This window comes from Pteropus alecto, unplaced genomic scaffold, assembly GCF_000325575.1.
Source record: "Pteropus alecto unplaced genomic scaffold, ASM32557v1 scaffold24, whole genome shotgun sequence".
Lineage (NCBI taxonomy): Eukaryota > Metazoa > Chordata > Mammalia > Chiroptera > Pteropodidae > Pteropus > Pteropus alecto.
This window is the reverse complement of record NW_006439192.1, coordinates 18,197,860-18,217,056: the sequence shown is the minus strand read 5'-3', so window position 1 is coordinate 18,217,056 and position 19,197 is coordinate 18,197,860. Positions and strand designations below refer to the sequence as shown.

General features: G+C 35.9%; 1 protein-coding gene across 1 annotated transcript in view; it reads right to left on the bottom strand.

Moving 5' to 3' along the window:
• Positions 1–19,197, bottom strand: part of TENM3 (teneurin transmembrane protein 3) — a 400,387-nt gene that overhangs the window by 68,633 nt on the left and 312,557 nt on the right. Inside the window, 1 exon segment of the mRNA XM_025050015.1 lies at positions 4,167–4,313. Within this exon segment, the coding sequence (XP_024905783.1) occupies positions 4,167–4,313 (147 nt within the window).

Genomic DNA, 19,197 nt, shown 5'->3' with positions numbered 1-19,197 from the left:
TGGTTTTCTGGTTCTCAAGTGAGAAGGCTGTAATTTTGGGAAAAGGGAAGAGATAAGAGAATAGAAGATTTCTCCTGAAAGTAATAAAGCCATATTCAAGTATACCGTCTGGCTATACTAACACTAAATGCTATGGGCAGCTATAGATATTCCTATAGTAAAATCTGTTTTTCTGCCTACCTAGCATCCATACCACTTTCTTCTGGTGACAGAACTTCAATTTTCCTTTGGGTAGGTGACCTAATTCAGACTGATGAGAGTCAGCCCCAGGTCTAGGCCTCAGGTAACCACAGAAAAAAATGTCTTCCTCATACTGGGGTTGTTACGCTGGAGGAATGTAAACTTAGGGCTGGTCGTGGTCATTTTGGGAGAGAGACAGAGAATGGTGCTAACACAGAATAAAGCAGAGTTGACAAATGAATTCACCCAGATTTCTACTATCATTATTTGAAAACCTAGATGCAACGCTCTCTGAAATTTTCAGTTACATAAGCTAATAATTTATTTTTTTTTAGAGCTTAAGATTATTTGAGTGGAGTTTTGATCATGTGCAACCAAAGAATCTTTCCTGGTGGAAATAACAAATAGAACCTTTGAGAATAGAAAAAATGTCCTTGTTGAGGAGAAGTGAAAGCCTCTGAGTGGCCTGAGACAGACTGGGCCTCAGTTCCGACAGCTGTGACCAAACGAGGTACAAAAGAACCAAAGAGTCTGTGGCACAGGGTCACTGTCTTAAACCCCACTCCTACCACACAGCAATTGATAGGGACCAGTTCCCATCTCTTCACCTGTCTTTCCTCTGATCTTGGTGCTTCACCGTCAGAGTAAGTTCTGGGATCTGAACAAGAAATGGCTCAATCTAGAGGGAGGCTGACTTTGTAGTTGAAAATGAAGTTGAAGACGAAATATTTATAAGCCAGTTCTAGGAATGTACTGTTGATCATTTGCTCTGAAAACTTTCTCGATATGACAGGATATCTTGTAGTTCTTCCCAAAGTGTCTACATGCCCATTGGGAGATGTTATCTGCAATCATCTGGTCCAGTGACTATTTGTTTCTGACTTCCACTGTGTGATTTAAAAATCTACTATTCCATTGCCTGCCTTTGTCCAAATAAGTGGCTCCGACAGCCTCTGTCTGATACCTGGGGCTAGGTTTGAGAAGTGGATGCGGGGAGGCACCTTGTTGAGCCCGTATAGAGTAGAAGTCACTGTCAGGGCCTTTATTGGGGTGCGGGAAAGCTCTCCTTTAGTTCTGAAAAGCTAGAGTGATCCTGCATACACAGCAGCTATTTATTTGAGCCCTTAAGAAACAAGGCCCAGCTGGACAAGAGGTTTACTTCTTAGGACTGTGGAAGTGTTAAGAGAGTGGCTAAAGTAAGTTCCTTCGATCTACTTTATTGTTTCTCCTATTCCATATAAAGAATTCTCTTCTAAGGCTGCATTTCAGGGACACAAAGGGGAGCCAGGAATCTATGAGCAAAGAGGGACACCTAGTTAGCAAAATCCAGAGTTTGAGGATCTTTAGGCTTAGACAGAGGAGATGGGGGTGGCGGGGAGGGTAGAAACTGGATTTGGTAAAAGAAAGTATGTTTTGTAGGGGAAAGAAGATGCTTGGTCTAGGAAAAAATATTTAACTATTTCCCCATATATAACCGTTCTTTCTAAAAACTTTTTATATATTTTATTCAGTTCTGGGATTAGTAAGAAATTTCATTTTTTTTTTTTTGTCCAAAGATTGTGTTCTACAAAGTTGCTCAGCCTAGACTAGTAGCTATTTATTTATATGGCACATGTTTAATTTGAGAGTAGGGCCAAATCAACGTTTTAGTCCTCTCTTCCTCCTTAGTTACTTGATGTGTTAAATCAAATTACTTAGCTACTTTCTGGCGATTTCACCAGTTTCACACCAAACTCAATTTAGACAATGGATCTATAATGGTACAATTACCATATGTCACAGTATTTCAGGTATTGTCCTTATATTAAACATTCTGTTCTATTGTCCTCATATAAAGAATAATGATGTCCTTAGTTGCCAGATTATGTGTCTTGATTTGGGGTTTGATGTGGCAAACATCATCTCTGTACATGTAGCCCACGCCTAAGTTCAAAGAAGCCCCCAACTCGGGTTATAAGGCACCTAGGTTACAATTTCAGGGCACAACGAAGATGGCACTGAGATTCCTTCTTAGAAGATCAACAAAATTCGGTTAGGGACAGGAATACAAATTATATGAGATAAGCAGAGAAACCACAGGTCTTCTATCCGCTCAGATTTTCCCTCGGAGAGGAATGCCTAGAGATAGCGCAGTTCCATGCTAATAAGAATAAACAAAGGGGGAAGGAGGCCAATTCACAGCTGATAAATTTTGAGGAAAGGGAAAAATCTCCTTAGCTGATAACAATACTAAAGAGTTGATTAGCTCCTAAATTACTCCACAGCATCTCTGCAGACCGGGCCCTGCAGTTTGCTTCCCTCTGAGAGAGCTTGTAACCTACTCACTGTAATCCCCTTTTTGAAGACAAACTCTGAAATCTGTGCTCAGGGAGAAAGCAACACTCTCGGCAACAAGAAACAATGGGGCAGGGGCTTCTGAGGGGACAGTAATGAGGAAAGTTGCCATCTGGGCTGTGGCTGGGGGAGGATGGATGCCGCCATTTCTATACAGCTTGAGATTACCAGGCGTGGGGACAACAAAGTACTATCAGGCAGGAAAAGCTGTGAGGGCTAAGGACCTCCTAAATCTATCAGGAGCAGAAAGGAAAGGAGGCTTTAGCTTAGAATTTGTGGTTCAAGTTTCTTAATAGTACAGGTTAAAAGAAAATAGAGAAAATAGTGAACGCTTCTGCTTGAAACCAAAGTGGAGAATTGCAGCTTCTGGTCAGGAAGATGAGACACAAACATTTGGTTTGAGAATGACTCGGTTTAGGAAGCAAGTGTGAGTGTGCATGCACACGTGTATGTGTGTGTATGTGCATGTGTGTGTGTGTGTTGGGGAAATGGGAAGGTTGAGGACTGATTCTGGTCCCTCTGCTTCCTAGAGAACAGTAATTAGGTCTACCCTATGTAGAAAGGAAAATGCTGTTCGATCTCTGACCGCTTTCTATGAATTGCAAGTAGTCAAGTGACCACTTTTGACAGCAAAAAAAGGAAAACTGGATACTAATCGCTGCTCCATACAACATACCATATGCCTGGTAATACGCTAAATACTTTCCATATATTCTCTCATTTAATCCTTTCACAACCTCTCATATTTCTACTTTACAGGCGAAGCAAATGAAGTTTGAAGAGATCGGAATCTTGTGTAAGGTCACATAAGTACCACGAGGTGGAGTGAAGGTCTGACTCCAAACCCTGTACTCTGGACCAACATTCGACTGCCCATACGGACAGTCCCCAAAGAGCGGGGGGAATGAAGGAGGGGGTAGGGAAACATATCCTAACCCCCAGAGTGAGTGACCACAGAGGCCCAGCTGGGAGCTGAACCCTTTCTAAAAACCGTCCTAAAGGCATGCCAAACCGAGCAGCTCTCGGGTCAACTACTCCATCACCGGGGAAGTAACTGGCAACTCTCGCTCTCATCCTTTGAAATTAAAATATAGTAGCATGGAGGATGTGAACAATGGGGAAAATAATTATTTCTTAACTCAGGGCTTACACTGGGTGGAATATGACAATCTTTTTTTTAACAGCATGTAAAGTTAAGGATAAAAAGACATTGGAAATACGGCTTCAAGGGGACCGTTTCTGTTACTGTTTTACTTTGTCATCCATTCCTTTCAACAGCAGAGCTTGGAAAATACCTTGCATCTTTTGAATTGTTTAGTTATTAAAATATACTGCTTTAGAGCTCCCAACTCGCAGGGCCCTAAATACTGTGACGAGGACAATCGTCACCTGGAGATTAGGAAAAGGAACAGAGGACAATGTACATTATACAGTAGCTTGTTTACCCTGTCTTTTCCCTGAATGATAATGATCTCACATTGGTTTCAGGGAAAATAGGGAGCAAAATCATTCTATCAAGCACTCATACATTTTTCAATCCATCAAACCTAATGGGATCGAAATTTTTTTGGCAACAGACGACTCTCGTCCTCGCTGCACCCCGTGAACCTGCGTTCTGGCACACACTCGTTTTCATGCTCGGCATTTCCTACCTCCTTCATTGTCCTTGCTATCTGTGCAGAGAGTCTCCATGGCCACATCGCATCCGGCTCCTCTCCACCCCGGCTGGCAAACACAATGCCAGCCGTTTTGGTCCAGCGTACACCTTCCATTGCTGTTGCACAGGCCGGGACAACCCTCTGTCGAAAGAGACAAAGAAGGAAAACAAGGGATTTGAGTATTGAAAGTTTTCGCGCCTAAAATAAACAGATAAGGGACACTGAGTGGGAACAGGCCTTTATAAACAGCACAAATACTGTAATTGCACATGGATAGAAACAGCAACATTATCTAAGGAATCTAATTCTTATCCAAGTGGCATCTTTGATTGGCCTGACCCTTGAGACACCACTTACCTGCGCAGGACAGAAATATATGCAACAACCCACTAAATAGCTTCAGGCCAGACAAAATTAACTTAAATTTTTTTTCTTTAGCAAAGCAACAAGGTTGATCGGTTGATTGCATGGTGTGAAAAATCACCTCAACAAGATAATTTCAGAATCCCTGGTATAGATTTTTAATCTGTTGTAATCATTACTGGCCACTCTTTAGGACATACCTTCTTAAAGCACCTTGTTGCTTTAAAAAATTCCCTCTAAATTCAAAAGCATGAAAGTGGGTATGAGGATATGAATGATGTTAAAAAGAGAACATTAATTTTATCTGGCCTCAGAGTTGCCGTATATTCATGTGAAATTACAGTGCATTAAATAATTGCACAAAGTATAGGCCAGTATCAATGACTATACTTTATGCCAAGAGTACATTCCTTGTCACAGAATAAGCAAAGCCCAGGAAATAGTGAAGCAGCTTAGCATCTATTCTAACAAACATTAGGATTCAGGCTGCATACGGATGGGACAGGACTGACAGGATTTCCAACTAAATGTAGTAGCTGTGCATATTTGATTACTTAGGACGGACAAAATGAAATACCATAAGGACCACAATAAAACATTGATAGACTGAACAAAAACACGGTAGTGACGTGCTTCAAGACAGATAGCGAAGAGTGATATTTTGTGACAATCTCCCTAAGGCTTTTATGCTGTTACCTTTATATCCTATCTTGTCTGCTTTTATGGGCAAGGAGGGAAAATTTGGGAAACAATTAAAATAATTTAATATATCCAAAATCTATAATTGTTTCAGTCTAACATGACATTTAAAGAAAAAAAACAATTTTGCCACTTTTTACTGATGATATCTGGCATGCAGCCAACATGATCTGTTTATGAGGATGACACTTAGGTAGATTCTGGTGTTCTTGTCTATGAGTTTGATATGACACTGACAGAAACAAGGATATAAATGCTCTAAAACTGAAAGAATAATTGGCTATTAATCAGATCTCTTTGGACAGAATTATTTGTAATTTGGTATAAAATGTATATTGGTAAAAATAATGCTACAGCAACTGGGGTTATACAGCTTCTTGTAATTGGAATGCTACTCTTGTTCTGGTGACAAAATTTAAGGGAACAATCTGTTTAAAGATGCTTATTTTAAGCCTGTATTAATAGAATTATTCATATATTGGTTTCCCCTCCTCCACTGCGAAACTTGAAATGAAAATATCTCAAAGAGATGTTTTGTCTCTTAAGATCAGAGTTAACAGAAAGAAGAATATTTTGACAGTCTCTTGTGGCGGGGTATAATAAAATTATACTTATGGATACCATCAGGCCAGAATGAGATTAATTTTGCTCCTTCTTTTCTTTCAGACAATTTCTGTCTACATTTATAGATTATTCAATACATAAAAGGTGAATTTTCTTTATGGATGTTTTTGTTTTGATTTGAATGAAAAAAGAAAGATTTAATTGCCCCACTGACAAAGAGGTGCAGCAGCTGACTGCGTGCACACACAAGTTATTATATGAAAGCCTGGATATTGCCATGAATATTTTCATATTCTAATGAAAAGCACAAACAAGGAATAGAAAATAGATAATCTGAAGAGAAAGGGAAAGGGAATTTTCTGAAAAAATATTTTTCATCTCTTTCTACGATAACTGAAGACATGAGGATCTGCTGTTTTCTGTTGAGTACTGTTATCATTTCTGTTTTATAGAATGCATAGTATTTTGTAGTATTTTAGAAAATAACAAAACGAATTATGATATCACACGTATTTTGAAACACTTAGGAAAAGCCAATGAAGTTGCTATATGAGGATAAATGAGATTTCTCTCAACATATGTTAACCAGAATCTTCTTTAGATTGGCAATTTCTTATTCTGTGATAAGAGAGTGAACAATTGTGATTCTTTAATTTAGAGTTTAAAGCTCATTAGCTGAATTGCCAACAATGAAGATCTTAAAACAAAAACAAAAAATAATAAACAAAAAACAGCAAATGTACTGTTATCTTCAGTTTTTTGGTTCTAGTGAAGCCCTTTTACATAGGAATGAAATCTGTGATAACCCAAAATTATAAAAATGAGACACAAACATTTAAGTCTCCATACTTTAAATCCAAGGCATTTCACATAATGTAAGCCTGATTTATAATTTACAAAGTATGCATGAAAAACAGTCTATTTTCATACCTAGTGCAATCTAATACACGGTTATATAGATATATATGTAGATATGTCAACAAAGAGCAAGTATACAGTACCTTTAACTATCTTATCCAAATAGTGAGCTTGAGAAATTAAAAAGGAAAAAAGAACAGACAGACATTTCAGAAATGTCACATGGGACAAGGAAATTTTCAGAATTTACATGCAAATCGAGTAGCTGCAGCTGACATGAGACTCACATCACACGACAGAGATGCACTTCATAGCTTCTAAAAATGCAATATATTCACGTTTTAGCAAATGTAGTCACGACTCCAGGACACACTGAGCACTGTACGCAGGTCGACTAACACTACCTTTCCTAGAATGTTTACAACGCACCTGCCCTGATCCTTCTTGAGATAATACTTCGCTAGCTAAGTAGAGCAAATGGAATCAATTCTTTATTGCTAAAGAATTTTAGATATTTAGAGCTATGACGTCTATCATTACCCAACTTTTGGGGGAGTGGGGAGAAAAGAAAATAATTCTATTTTTCAAAAGTTTGTTTTTAACACAGTAGTTTCCTAAGAGTTACCCCGTGGAACGGCAGAAAGGGCGACACAACCCAGAAGCCCCGGAGGAACCATTTATGTATGTTTTGCTGCCGCCTTTCTTCAACCTGAGAGGCAGACCCACAGAAATCCTGCTTCGTTCACCTTCTCTCTCGAGTTACGTGCATATTTACAAATGGTCAAACTTCAATGGTTAATAAATAAGAAATAAAGGAAAAAAGAATAAAATTGAGAATCCTTTAGCAAATGGAGAAAATTTATATATTATGAAAAGAGTGTGTGTAAGTTCGGTAGAAAATGATTACCTAATGGCCCTTGATGACACGTCAGAGGGACAATGCTGTATCTAGTCCACCAGGAAATATGAGCTGTTCTAAGATCCTGTTTTTTTTTTAGGATTCATACAGGAAATAGGCTCTGTTTTCTCACAAAAGCTTTGCAGGAACAGTCAAGATTAAGACTGAGTCTTTCACTGTACCTGTCCATTTACTCTTTCCTGAGGTGATAATTAGGTTAAACCTTTCCTCTTGAACAGAGGCATAAATACCTCCCTCCCTTCATTCAACGCAGAGACCAAACATTTTCTCAATAAGCTTCAAATCTTCTTGCTTCGTCAAAATTCATACATCTTTAATGATCTAAAATTGCTTTTCAAAGACACTTATGTTGATTATTTTTCATTACTGACATATGCAAGTGATAGCAGAACTCTTAGCAGAATGATTTAAACTGTAACTTTCAGTTGAGCCACTCAGGCCTCGTAGTTTTGTCATGCGTGTAAACAAAACCATAAGTGGTTTTGACACATCTGTACTGTGTATATAAAAGGATTCTTCTCTTTGCCACAGGATTCCATTAGAGGTTTTTGAATTGCATTTAAAAATAAACAGAGCTAATTGACAATATATTACAGGGGAGATTAAGGTAAGGAAGAAACTGTCTTAGGCACTACTCTAAAATTATAATTTAATAAAAATAATTCCATTTTCAAACATTAAAATAAAAACGTATTATTGAATAACATCATTCATAGAATTTCTTAATTCCTTCTAAACATTATACAATTTAGCAGAGCCCCTTATTAATAGCTCATAAAAAATTCTGGCGTTTCGGATTCAGACGGGGCAGTGTTTCTGAGGGAATTTTCTTAGATTATGAAAATTAATGACACCGATCACAGCTGAAGAGTAATAAGCCTTTTGCTTTCACATCAGGTCCACTTCAATGAATACAACCAAAACAAGGAATATAATTAATTCTGATCTGGATTAGTAGTTTTAAAGTAGGAATAAATTATTTCTAATTTAGCTAATCCCGTTATTTTAGCAAACAATCAATTATACAAAACAGTGGATTGATTACAGGTAAAGGTAGGTTTGTCACCGAGTCAAGAGAACGTCGAAAGTGAAGCTGAAATTAGAAAATACATTTAAAATATACGGCAGTTTAAAATTTACATAACACTTTAAATATTAAAAATAAACACAAGTTTTGCGAAAAATTAAAAACTAACCATAAGAAAAATATCTGCACTGAGAAAAAGATACCAAGGTTTGTCATTCCCATTTTATATCACAGGAGAGAACTATTAGGCTGATAGTTTAAGACAGAAAGAGGGAAAAACTACCACCTACATCTTGGCCTTGAGAAGTAAACTTTCTGGCAATACCACAAAAGCCTGGTTCTAAATAATGAAGATGTTAAAGGGAGATGTCGATACATGACGTTCGAATAATTATTAAAAATAATAACTGCAACAATAAAAACATCATTATATAAGCCACTACAGGAAATAATCAGAAAAATGCAGGCATGTTGTAAGAAGCCATTAGGAACAATAATCGTAAAAATATACAGTATATTTAAAAATTAATATGCCTAACAAATGCTGAAATTAACATTAAGTTGCAAAAAAGGACTGAAAACTAACAAGCGTGTTCTGACACTGGAGTCATTCTTATTAGATCTATAAGAAGTTTTAAATTTGTTTTATAGAAGAAAACTCTTATAAAAATGAGTAGCAGACATATAAAATGGAGCCCTTTAAAAACTATTCTTCAGTAAAATGTTGTATTCATAAAATACGTTCCTTGGAGTTTCAATTATTTATCTTTTAAGGAGACCCATGTGGAACATAGAGGGTGAGTATTACTGTATTTCCTATAAGACAGTGATTCTTAATCTTGTTGGGGTCTCAGATCTCTGAGAAAAGTGGTGAGAGTTATGGATTCTCCCTCCAGAAGCAATGCACACGTGCTCACAAACACAAGGTGCTGCCTATGATTTCAGCTCTTGTGTGAGCTCTAGTTTCATAACTTGCAGATTATGAACACCTGGCTGATGTAGTAATGATTTCCAAGTTTCTAACTCTGGCCCAGGTCTTTTTCTCCTGATTCAGACCGGGTTCAGAATAATCCAGGGGACACACCTGAAGTACTCTGATCCCTGAAGATAATGATACAGGCTTACGTCGTATCAGATAGTTCTGTCCTAAGTGTTTTATATGACTCTCTCGTTTAATCTTCACCATCATCCTATGACGTAAATACAGTTGATAGAGTAAATATGGATGAAGAAACTGAGGAGAGGAGAGCTAAGCAATTGGTGCCAGGTTGTAGGCTAGCAATCCAGGCTGCCTTAATCACAATGTCATGCCTCTTCTTGGAGACATAGAAACACTTTTTTTTTTTTTTCAATAGGAGAAACTGATGAAAGGATTGTAGAAATACTATGCAATCATTCCTGACCAAATATAAATTTAAAAGGCGACTTCTTTCCCCCAAACCACAGGGTATTACTACCAGTTTTCGTTTTCTTCTATGTGGCTTCCTTGAAAAAATGCTAGGTAGATCTACCTTAAATGGCAGAATGTGAGTGTCTTTTAAACACCAGGGCTAATTCTTGGCTTTAATTGTCTCTCTTTCAAAATATATTCAGACAAACAGTCATCCCCAGAACGCAATGAAGCATCTGCTCAGGTGGCAAGCCCATGAACTGGAGGTCTTGATCTACCTGCCGGTACAGGTGGGCAAAGGCTCGGTGAAATTTTAGATGCAAGAGAAAGGTTCGGCTCATCCAAAATATTTTTATTACATGATTAGCCCATAAACCTCCCTTATCACCAAAGCAAATGACTTGTACTGTATCCTTTTTACGCATTCCCCTTAAGGTGCTTCTTTTAAAAAAGAATTCTTTCTCTTTCAAGGCCCCTATTTACCATATTTTTCCCCTTTGCATTTTGGAGAAGATGGGTGGAGGTGGACACGAAATGACTTGCTCTTGTCTGTACCCCTATGTAATGGACCTGGGTTCTAACGCCCCTTAGGAGTGACTCTGATTAATGTGTAGTCTTGTACCGTTTTAAATCCCTAATTAGGAAGAAATAGCAACTTTTTGGAAATTCTACTTACATGTTGTTGCCTCATCTGCTTATGTTGCAAAATTATGGGCAGCCCTCCTCCATGTCCTCTAGTTCTCTGATTTCCCTTTCCCTGCCCAGAATACTTCTCATGGGCAAAATCTAGGAGTATGAACACCAGGGTAAATGTAAAAGAAGAGAAAAATCGAGAACTAGCTGTGATAACGCCATTTAAGAGATTCCATGAAAATATATGGCTTTAAGAATAGACAGACACAGGGACCTAGTGTATAAACCTTCCCTGTTGGAAATGAAAACTCCGTGGCCATGCTAATCGTATTTTGATTGCCTGGTTCATAAGAGATGCTTAATAACTGCTGAATAAAATGATTAAAAGTACTATGGTGGCGGTCCTAGTATGTCCTACATGTGTTTGCAGCTTTTGAAGAAATTCTACGAATAATCCAGAGGCTACCTTTTGAGAAAGAAGCAATGTAAGCAGTGCCTCATTTACAACATCCTTCCTCTCTCCTTCGTCCATCTGCTCCTCTCCCCTTGCTCAATCCATTGATCCCAACTATATACAGTAGTATTAATCATAACTACCATTTACTGACTGTTAAATTGTGCTGCAAACTATGCTAAGCATTTTACATGAATTAGCTGACCTAACTTTCACCATCCTATAGGGTAATAGGTACTATTATTATCTTTCTTATTTCACAAATGAAGAAATTGAGGCATGGCTAATTAAATAGCTTTCTCAAAGTCAAAATGATAACAAGTGACAAAGCCAAAATTCCAATCCAATAGTCTGAGGCCAAAGACCGTATACTTAAAAAATAAGCTATATTTACAACTCGGAAGAACCAGAACCATGTGCCTAGGTAAGACAGACTAGAAGCATCATCTGTTTTTAGATTGGTCAATGAATTTACTTAAATGAAAAAATAAGATGAAAAAATGTGGAACATCTTTCATTCAACACTAACAAATAGAGAAATCAGGAAGTAAGATTAAAATCCAAACTAACTTGAAATATTAACTTGTTGGCAAAGCCTAATAAATGAGAGTACCTTACATAGATTAAAGGAAGCTTTATAAGAACTGTTGTAACCTGTTCTAAAAGCCCATAGTTTGGAAAACCAATTGGCAAGATATTTAAACTAGGGCTAAAATCGGAAAAACTAAAACAAATTAGTTTGTAAAATCCAAGAACAGAAGTAGCTCAGTCGATACATAAAGGTTGTACAAGAAATATCTGCTGAGTGGTAGTCTCAAAGAAGGATGTTCATTTAAAAATGAGGTCAAAGGAGTGTATATGCCTGCTTTAGGGAGGAACTGGGATATTTGGAGATCTATACAGAATAAGATTAATTCCAAATTTGCTTTCCTTTGACTGTCAAACTGATGCTTAAAAATACAGAGAAGAAACAAAGGAGGGTAATTCAATCAGATGAGTACATAATAAAACATAGATATTCTTCACTATGGCGATTCCTGCAAAGTCCTTGGAGTCGAGGACAAATTTTTATTTAGCATTGTGTGTTTCATACTACTTTATAATACAGACTTTAAAAGATGATTCACATTAGTATCTCATTAAAATCCTAAGTAGGTATCATTCTTAGATTATTCATGTAGCAGCTCCTGTAGGATGAGAGAAAAGCTACAGTCTGCAAATAAGTACATATTAAATCTATTTATTCCAATCAGTGACTGTCTAAATCAGCATGCAAGCTGCAAACTCATTGATTTGATGTTCTTTAATTGGTACGCACTGCACTGTTTTATTACTGATTACCCTGTCATAAAGGATTATGACACTGACATAATTTTAAACACCATAAAACAATTTACTCAGGCCCCTTAAAATGGTCTTCTCACCATAGAATTCTCATTCTAAGATTAGGATAAAACATAGTATATATTTCAACTTATTTAAGTGAGCCAATTAATTTGAATTTTAACAACTAGTAAGTGAGGTAGTCAGTGAGGAAAACAGTTTGTGTGTGTGTGCACGCATGCGTGTGCGTGTGTACACATACCCGTGTGCTTTAAGGAGCTTGTACTGCTCTAAAATTGGCAATAATTTTTGAAAACCTGCATCAAATAAATTCTTTCTGAAAGTTTGCATATTTTATTCTTTTTAAGAGTTTGGAAATTTGGTGTAAAAATTAGCTGTACAAATATACTGCCTCTTATATACACCTACCCAAGCGAAACCCTTTGGTTTGGAACATTATTTATACCAAGACATTGCAAAAGAATAAAATAATATTTTTCCTGATTTAAGACAGGTCAGATATATCTGTATTCTATGGGAAAGGTGCTTCGAGATAAACCAAATTTTATAAAGTCAGCACTGCTGAAAAAGTGCCATTATAAGCTGCAGAGCTTTGAACAGATAACTGTTAGAATAATATTTGGTATTTTCCTTTAGTTTAGAATTTCATGCCTCATTGTAGACTATATCTACAAATGGAAGTAACAACGGAACACGTAATGTAGAGAGTATATTTGCTGATGCTGCCATGTGCACAGCCTGTGGAAAAAGATGACTATTGTTTGGCACGTGATACCTGAGTTTTGTGGTAGTCTTTGCACATGCCGTGATTTCATTCACTGGTCCATTCAAAAACATGTTAGTAAGCCATGTCTACCTTTAGATTTTTACTTCTTGTTTGAGTTCACTGAATAACATAAGCGAAAACAGATTATCTTGAGATTTCTTAGATTTAAAAAAAAATCAGTAGGGGGAGTGTGAAGTGGGTAAAGGGGATCAAATATATGATAACTGAAGGAAACTAGACTTTGGGTGGTAATTACACAATAGAATATATAGATGTCAAATTATAATGTACACCTGAAAATTATATAATTATATTAACCAGTGTTACCCCAATCAACTTAATAAAAAAATCAGGTATATTTTAGTATCCTAATTTGGAAACTTAATTATCCAGAGACAGCTCTTAACATTAATAAAAATTATAACGTAAAAAATTTTACACTAAATAATGTTTGGATCTTTGACATTTTGATAACTCGGTTACAACAATTATGGTGTCTGTGTAGTACTAACAATTGCAGGAAACCATAAAAATGATCTATTGATTTAGTCAATATTAATGAGTATAGTTTCTTGTATATCATTATTTTTGTTTATTCATAAAATTTAATATATAAGAAACATTTATAGAATAAGACTTATAAATAACTGTGTAAAATATACTGGGGTCTTTTTCTTGTTAGTTTTCTTGATGATCACAGGGAAAATAAACAAAATTGAACTATCCTTTAACTCACCTAAATTAAACTATAATTTATTTTGGGAAAATCATTGATAAATGGCTCTTTTCAAAGGTGTTGTACAGAGAGAGTAATTTTTCTCTAATTGCGATTGAGAGTGTGCACAGATGTCTACTACTTTTATTCTGGGCACAAAACTTTTCTGAGCCTTTTTTCATGAGCTGATGATACAGGTTATACAAGTTGTCTACCCACTTTCTGCGTTTTCAGTGGTCAATGTCTGTACATAGTATTCAGCATACTAATAATATCAGCTGACCAAAAAAACTGGAAATAAATTTAAATTTTGGAAGGTGTTATGTAGAGTTTTCAATAACTAGTTAACAATTTTCTGAACTCCTTCATAGTATAAATTGATTTTCCTCTTTTTTGTTATTGTAATTGTTATTTTTATTTTGGTAAACTCTGAGTCCTGTTATCAGCTATAACTCAATTTTCCTGAATACAAAAAGTAATATGTTATTATTAAGACATCACTGACACTATTATTACTAGATCTGTTTCTATGATAATTCAATCTTTTGTGACAGGTATGTAGATATTCATTTCTCTTTACTACAGGAAAAAAATTAAATTTCACCTATTCCACTACATACACACACACCAATTAAAAAGTAATTTAGGAGGTGACATTGTTTAGTGCCTAAGAGTATGGGCTTGGGAATGGCTCACTTGGGTTTGGATTTTGTTTCTGTTACTTACTAGCTGTGCATCCATCAAAAAGTCATGTACCCTCTCTGAGTCTAGGCTCCCTCAATAGAGATTTTAATAGCGTCTACCTGATAAGGTTGTTGTGAGGGTTAAATAAGATAATGTAAGTAGAGAACTCTGCATTGTGCTTTAGCACATAGTAAACACTCGATAAATATTAGGTATTATTAATTCGTCTTATTAATAAAGACAGTTCAAAAAGGAAAAGTCAGGAAGTAGCTGGTATCTTTTAAGTGACTATGAAGTAAGGAAGAAATCTGACTAAGCAGAGGAGCTTGGGACTGCCAATGATTTGTTTTCATAAGCCATGAAATTCACTCTACCCCAATAATGCCAGGATAAGCCCCCTCATGCTCCACCTCCTCAAGTTACGCTCCCTTTAATGGGAATATTCTTCATATGAACTGGCCAGTTCCCAGAGTGGAGATAACTCCACTTTTGTATCAGGAAGTTTTCTTATTCCTTGTCTCACATAAACCCTCTGCTGATGTAGATGAACAATTCCCAAACAAAATGTAATTCAGTTTTTTTGGAAAAAAGTACACATCACAATGGGTCTTTATATATTTTGTGTTCCCTCCTTAGTAATTTTTCCAAGCAAGATAAATTAATGTTTACTAAAGAAGTGTAAATATCTGTATAAATATTCATATAATCTGTTTACAAATTCAGAAATACAAGTCATTTTTATAGTAACTACTTGGGAACTAAGACATTTAACTATCATATTTTATATGCATATCTCTATCCTTATATTGCAATTTTGCTAAGAAATTTTAATTGTATTTTTCATTATGAAATATACTAAGCAGACGTGATGGAATATACATTGCAAACTTTTGTGGCAGAGTAATGTATGTTTGTGTGTTATTATTCCTAAGTGCAGGACGAAACCTACTCTTGGCTGAGAAAAGCTTTCCCAGTAGCTGGTTCCATTTACTGTGGGTGACATGCTGGTACATGCAATCCTAATTGCACATTCAGGCTTTTACTATGTGGCTTTGTATCTACACTGGTCACAGTTCAGAGGATAATGCTTTTGGAGGGAGGAAAGACTTAGGGTATGTGCGATAACCACACAGATAGTTTTCTCTCTGCTTTTTATGGCAGCTACATGGTGATTTTGTTCCCCCTGCATATGCCAATGTATTTGGAGTGGATCACTCACATGCATAATAATCACTACAGGGACTCATCTTAAATGCCAAGAGTTGGAGTGTATGTGAAAAGCATTATTTTACACTTCATTGTTCATGTGGGGACTAATTAATGAATACCTAATGCCATTAATTCACAATTAGATCACTTATGTTTAACCACATGCTTTCTATGCATACATATATAAATATTAATTTTGGATAGAATGATAATCATTCAGCTCCACAACAATTAAACAGCTGTAACCTGTCTCATGTGTTAAGTGATGGAGCTGCAGGCAAGCTCTACGAGCAGATGGTCTTACCCACCCATACTTAATGTTAAAGACTTTTTTAAAAAAAGAGGTGTTGACAAATCAGAAGAAGTAGGCATAGTTTTAATGCAAATCGGCCAATTTGCAATGTAGATTGCCCTGAAAACTAATTTGGTGTATAGGAAAAAATTAGGCCCTGTTGTTAAAGGAAGACATTATATTACATTTGGATATAGTAGATTCCCCACCAACATAATTATTTCCTAATTTCATTCAACCAACAGAGCTTAATGGAAAAGCAGCTGGCAAAGTATTCATATTTATGGACCTCCTTTGACTGCTCCTTAATTTATCCAAGGCACATGTCTGTTAAACCCCAGAAATAATAGCCATATTTCAGACAGCTGTTTTCCAGTTTCACTAAAGAGGCACTCAAAAAGGAGAGGGTCAATGAACCCATCATGAGGAAGAGCAATAGAAAAAGATTGGCTCTCTTCACATGTAATTTGTGAATATTATATGTTAAATATGAAAAGGGAGAAAAGCCATGGCTTTTGTATGGACGAACACCACAACCAAACTTGTATTTTAAAAATAAGTAGGTGGAAAAGGAACTCTTTTATGATGAAAAGAGGCTATTTTCAACTCGTCATATTTAGGAAACAAGAAAGATGTATTTCACCATTGAAAAGATTCGCCATTGAAAAGATACCATTGTGGGAAGGAATACATCTATTCCTTAAAATCGTGGGCTTAATTCTTCTACTCTTTCATTAAAATGATTGAAAAATTCTGACATGTTATTTACTCCACTAGGGTAATAAGGATTTCTGCATATAATGAAAATTACTTAAAATTCACATTAACACTTGGCTAGCTGGTTGGCATTCTACAGTTACCTGGCTTGAGTTTTAAGAAGAATGTGACATATTTATAGCCTGGCAGTTTTTCTCTTCCTGGCTAATATTGCAAAATTGCTGACAACATATTATTTTGCACCTGGTTTCACTCCCAAACGTCATGGACCTAAACTTCTCAGTAAAAGCCTTCTGATGAACTTGGCAAGAATTGAAAAGAATATTTTTCATCTTTATTTCTGGTTAAATTGTATATTCAGTCAATTGAGCTTTAAAACCTCCTATATCCTGGATTTTGGTGGGAATTAAAGTCTTAAATTGTTTTTAAAAGATGCATGCCAATGAGATGTTCCAAAATGAAAAAGATACTGTATAGTGTATTAGTAAAGGAACAAAATGGGAGACTTTTAACAAAACAATATAGTACGAATTTGACATGTAATTTAGTTGGTTTCTATTCAGGTATCACGTCTCTCTATAAGTTTTTAAAAAACAAAATTGACTTAAGATGAGAAATGAAGTTTAAAGAAGCAAATGAGAATTCTTAGTCATGGGTATTTTCATATTTTAAAAATCTGTCATGGCCTGTAACATTTTAATTCAAATTAACAGATTCAAAAATTTTGGAGGGATAATAATTATAGTTTATAAATTGTTTCCCTAAGTCACGGAGCACCTACACAGTAAATTATTTTTAGAGAGTGAAAGACTATCTAGAAAACCGCTAAGTTCATGTTGGGGAAATAAACACAAGACAGTAAGAAACGAAAGAATCAGGTTTATCGAGCCTAAAGAAATCAGGCATGTTTCAACGACACCTAAGTGATCATAAAACAATACAGATAACTAGCATTTTCTTATAGACTGCTCCCATTTGATAAAAATGACAGTGGCTTTAACCCTCCATTTTTTTTTTTTCCTGAACACAGATGCCTCTAAAAGCCAGTGGGCCTTACAGTAAGCTGAATAGGAATAAACTTAATATATAGTAGTTACTGGGACCTAAGTTATACCACAGCAGGAGACAGAAGGGAAAATTTGTGCACAAATAACTATCATAGTACAGAATTTGTTATCATATGACTCTAAAGTATGTGAAACATTTCTTCTAAAGAACTCAAAACTCTCATCCTCATAGGCTATGTGTCAATCAACTAAAGATATATATTAAATCCACATATATTCACCCACAAAACAACTGCCTACATTCAGAATTGAGGTTTAGAAGTCCTAAAAATGCCCCTTTTCCAAAGTATAGAACACACTGAACATTTCCCAAAACAATACAACTGTCACTGAAATTTACCTCTCAGTAGCATAGCTTCCATGTGATTTTAAGCTCTCCCTCAGCTTTAGGCTGTGCCTTTCTTTTCAGAGAGGATAAATAACAGTATGAAGGAGAGGGCAGAGCAAATGGAGACTCAATATCTGATGTCAATAGTGAAAGTTGTTTATGCCTAGACTTTTTCCCATTCTTAGGGGTAAAGAAACGATGCCTAGAAAAATAAATCGTCAATATGACGAGAGTAGTTTATCAAGATGGCCCTGGAGACTCTGATTTTACTGAAGGTCACACCACAAATCAGGTGCAAAAGTTATGTGAAGACTTTCTTGAGGATTTGTCTGATTTGAAGATATAATTCTAAATAGGGCTCTTGCAACATGATATGACTCATGCAGATAGGTTAAGAAGATAAGGGATGATGGGATGCTACAAAGTTAAATCTGCAAGGCACTTCACAGAAAGGTAGTAGAAGAGTCATAATTAATAACAACTCAAGCTTTATAGGATATGGCTTGTCGACGTTAGTAGAAATTAAGAGTGATTCAAAAACTTTGACATATGGTATTTAAGAATAAAATATGATAGAAACAAAGTCAAACTTACTAAAGTTTCAGGTTTAGATCACTAAATTACTCTCTCACTCAACAGGTTATTGAACACTGAGTGAAAGACTAATTTAGCTTAAAGTTCAGATCTTCCATTGCTTGCAGTGCTGGCTACTACTAAAGTGAACCCATGACTTCATGTCCTCTTATCCTGAAATTGGTATATGTAAAGACAAATAAATGAATACAAAAGAACAATTTACTTAGTGAAGAGAAAAAAATACTCAATGGTAGATGAATTTAAATAGCAAAATAGTGAGCTTGTTACCATTTCTGTAAACAACACACCAGCAATTAATTATCCAAGCACTTCTTGCAAAAATGAAACAAAATGAAATATTCTTAACTGACTAGCAAAATAGACATTATCTTTGTGATAGCTTAAAAAATATTGAAACCG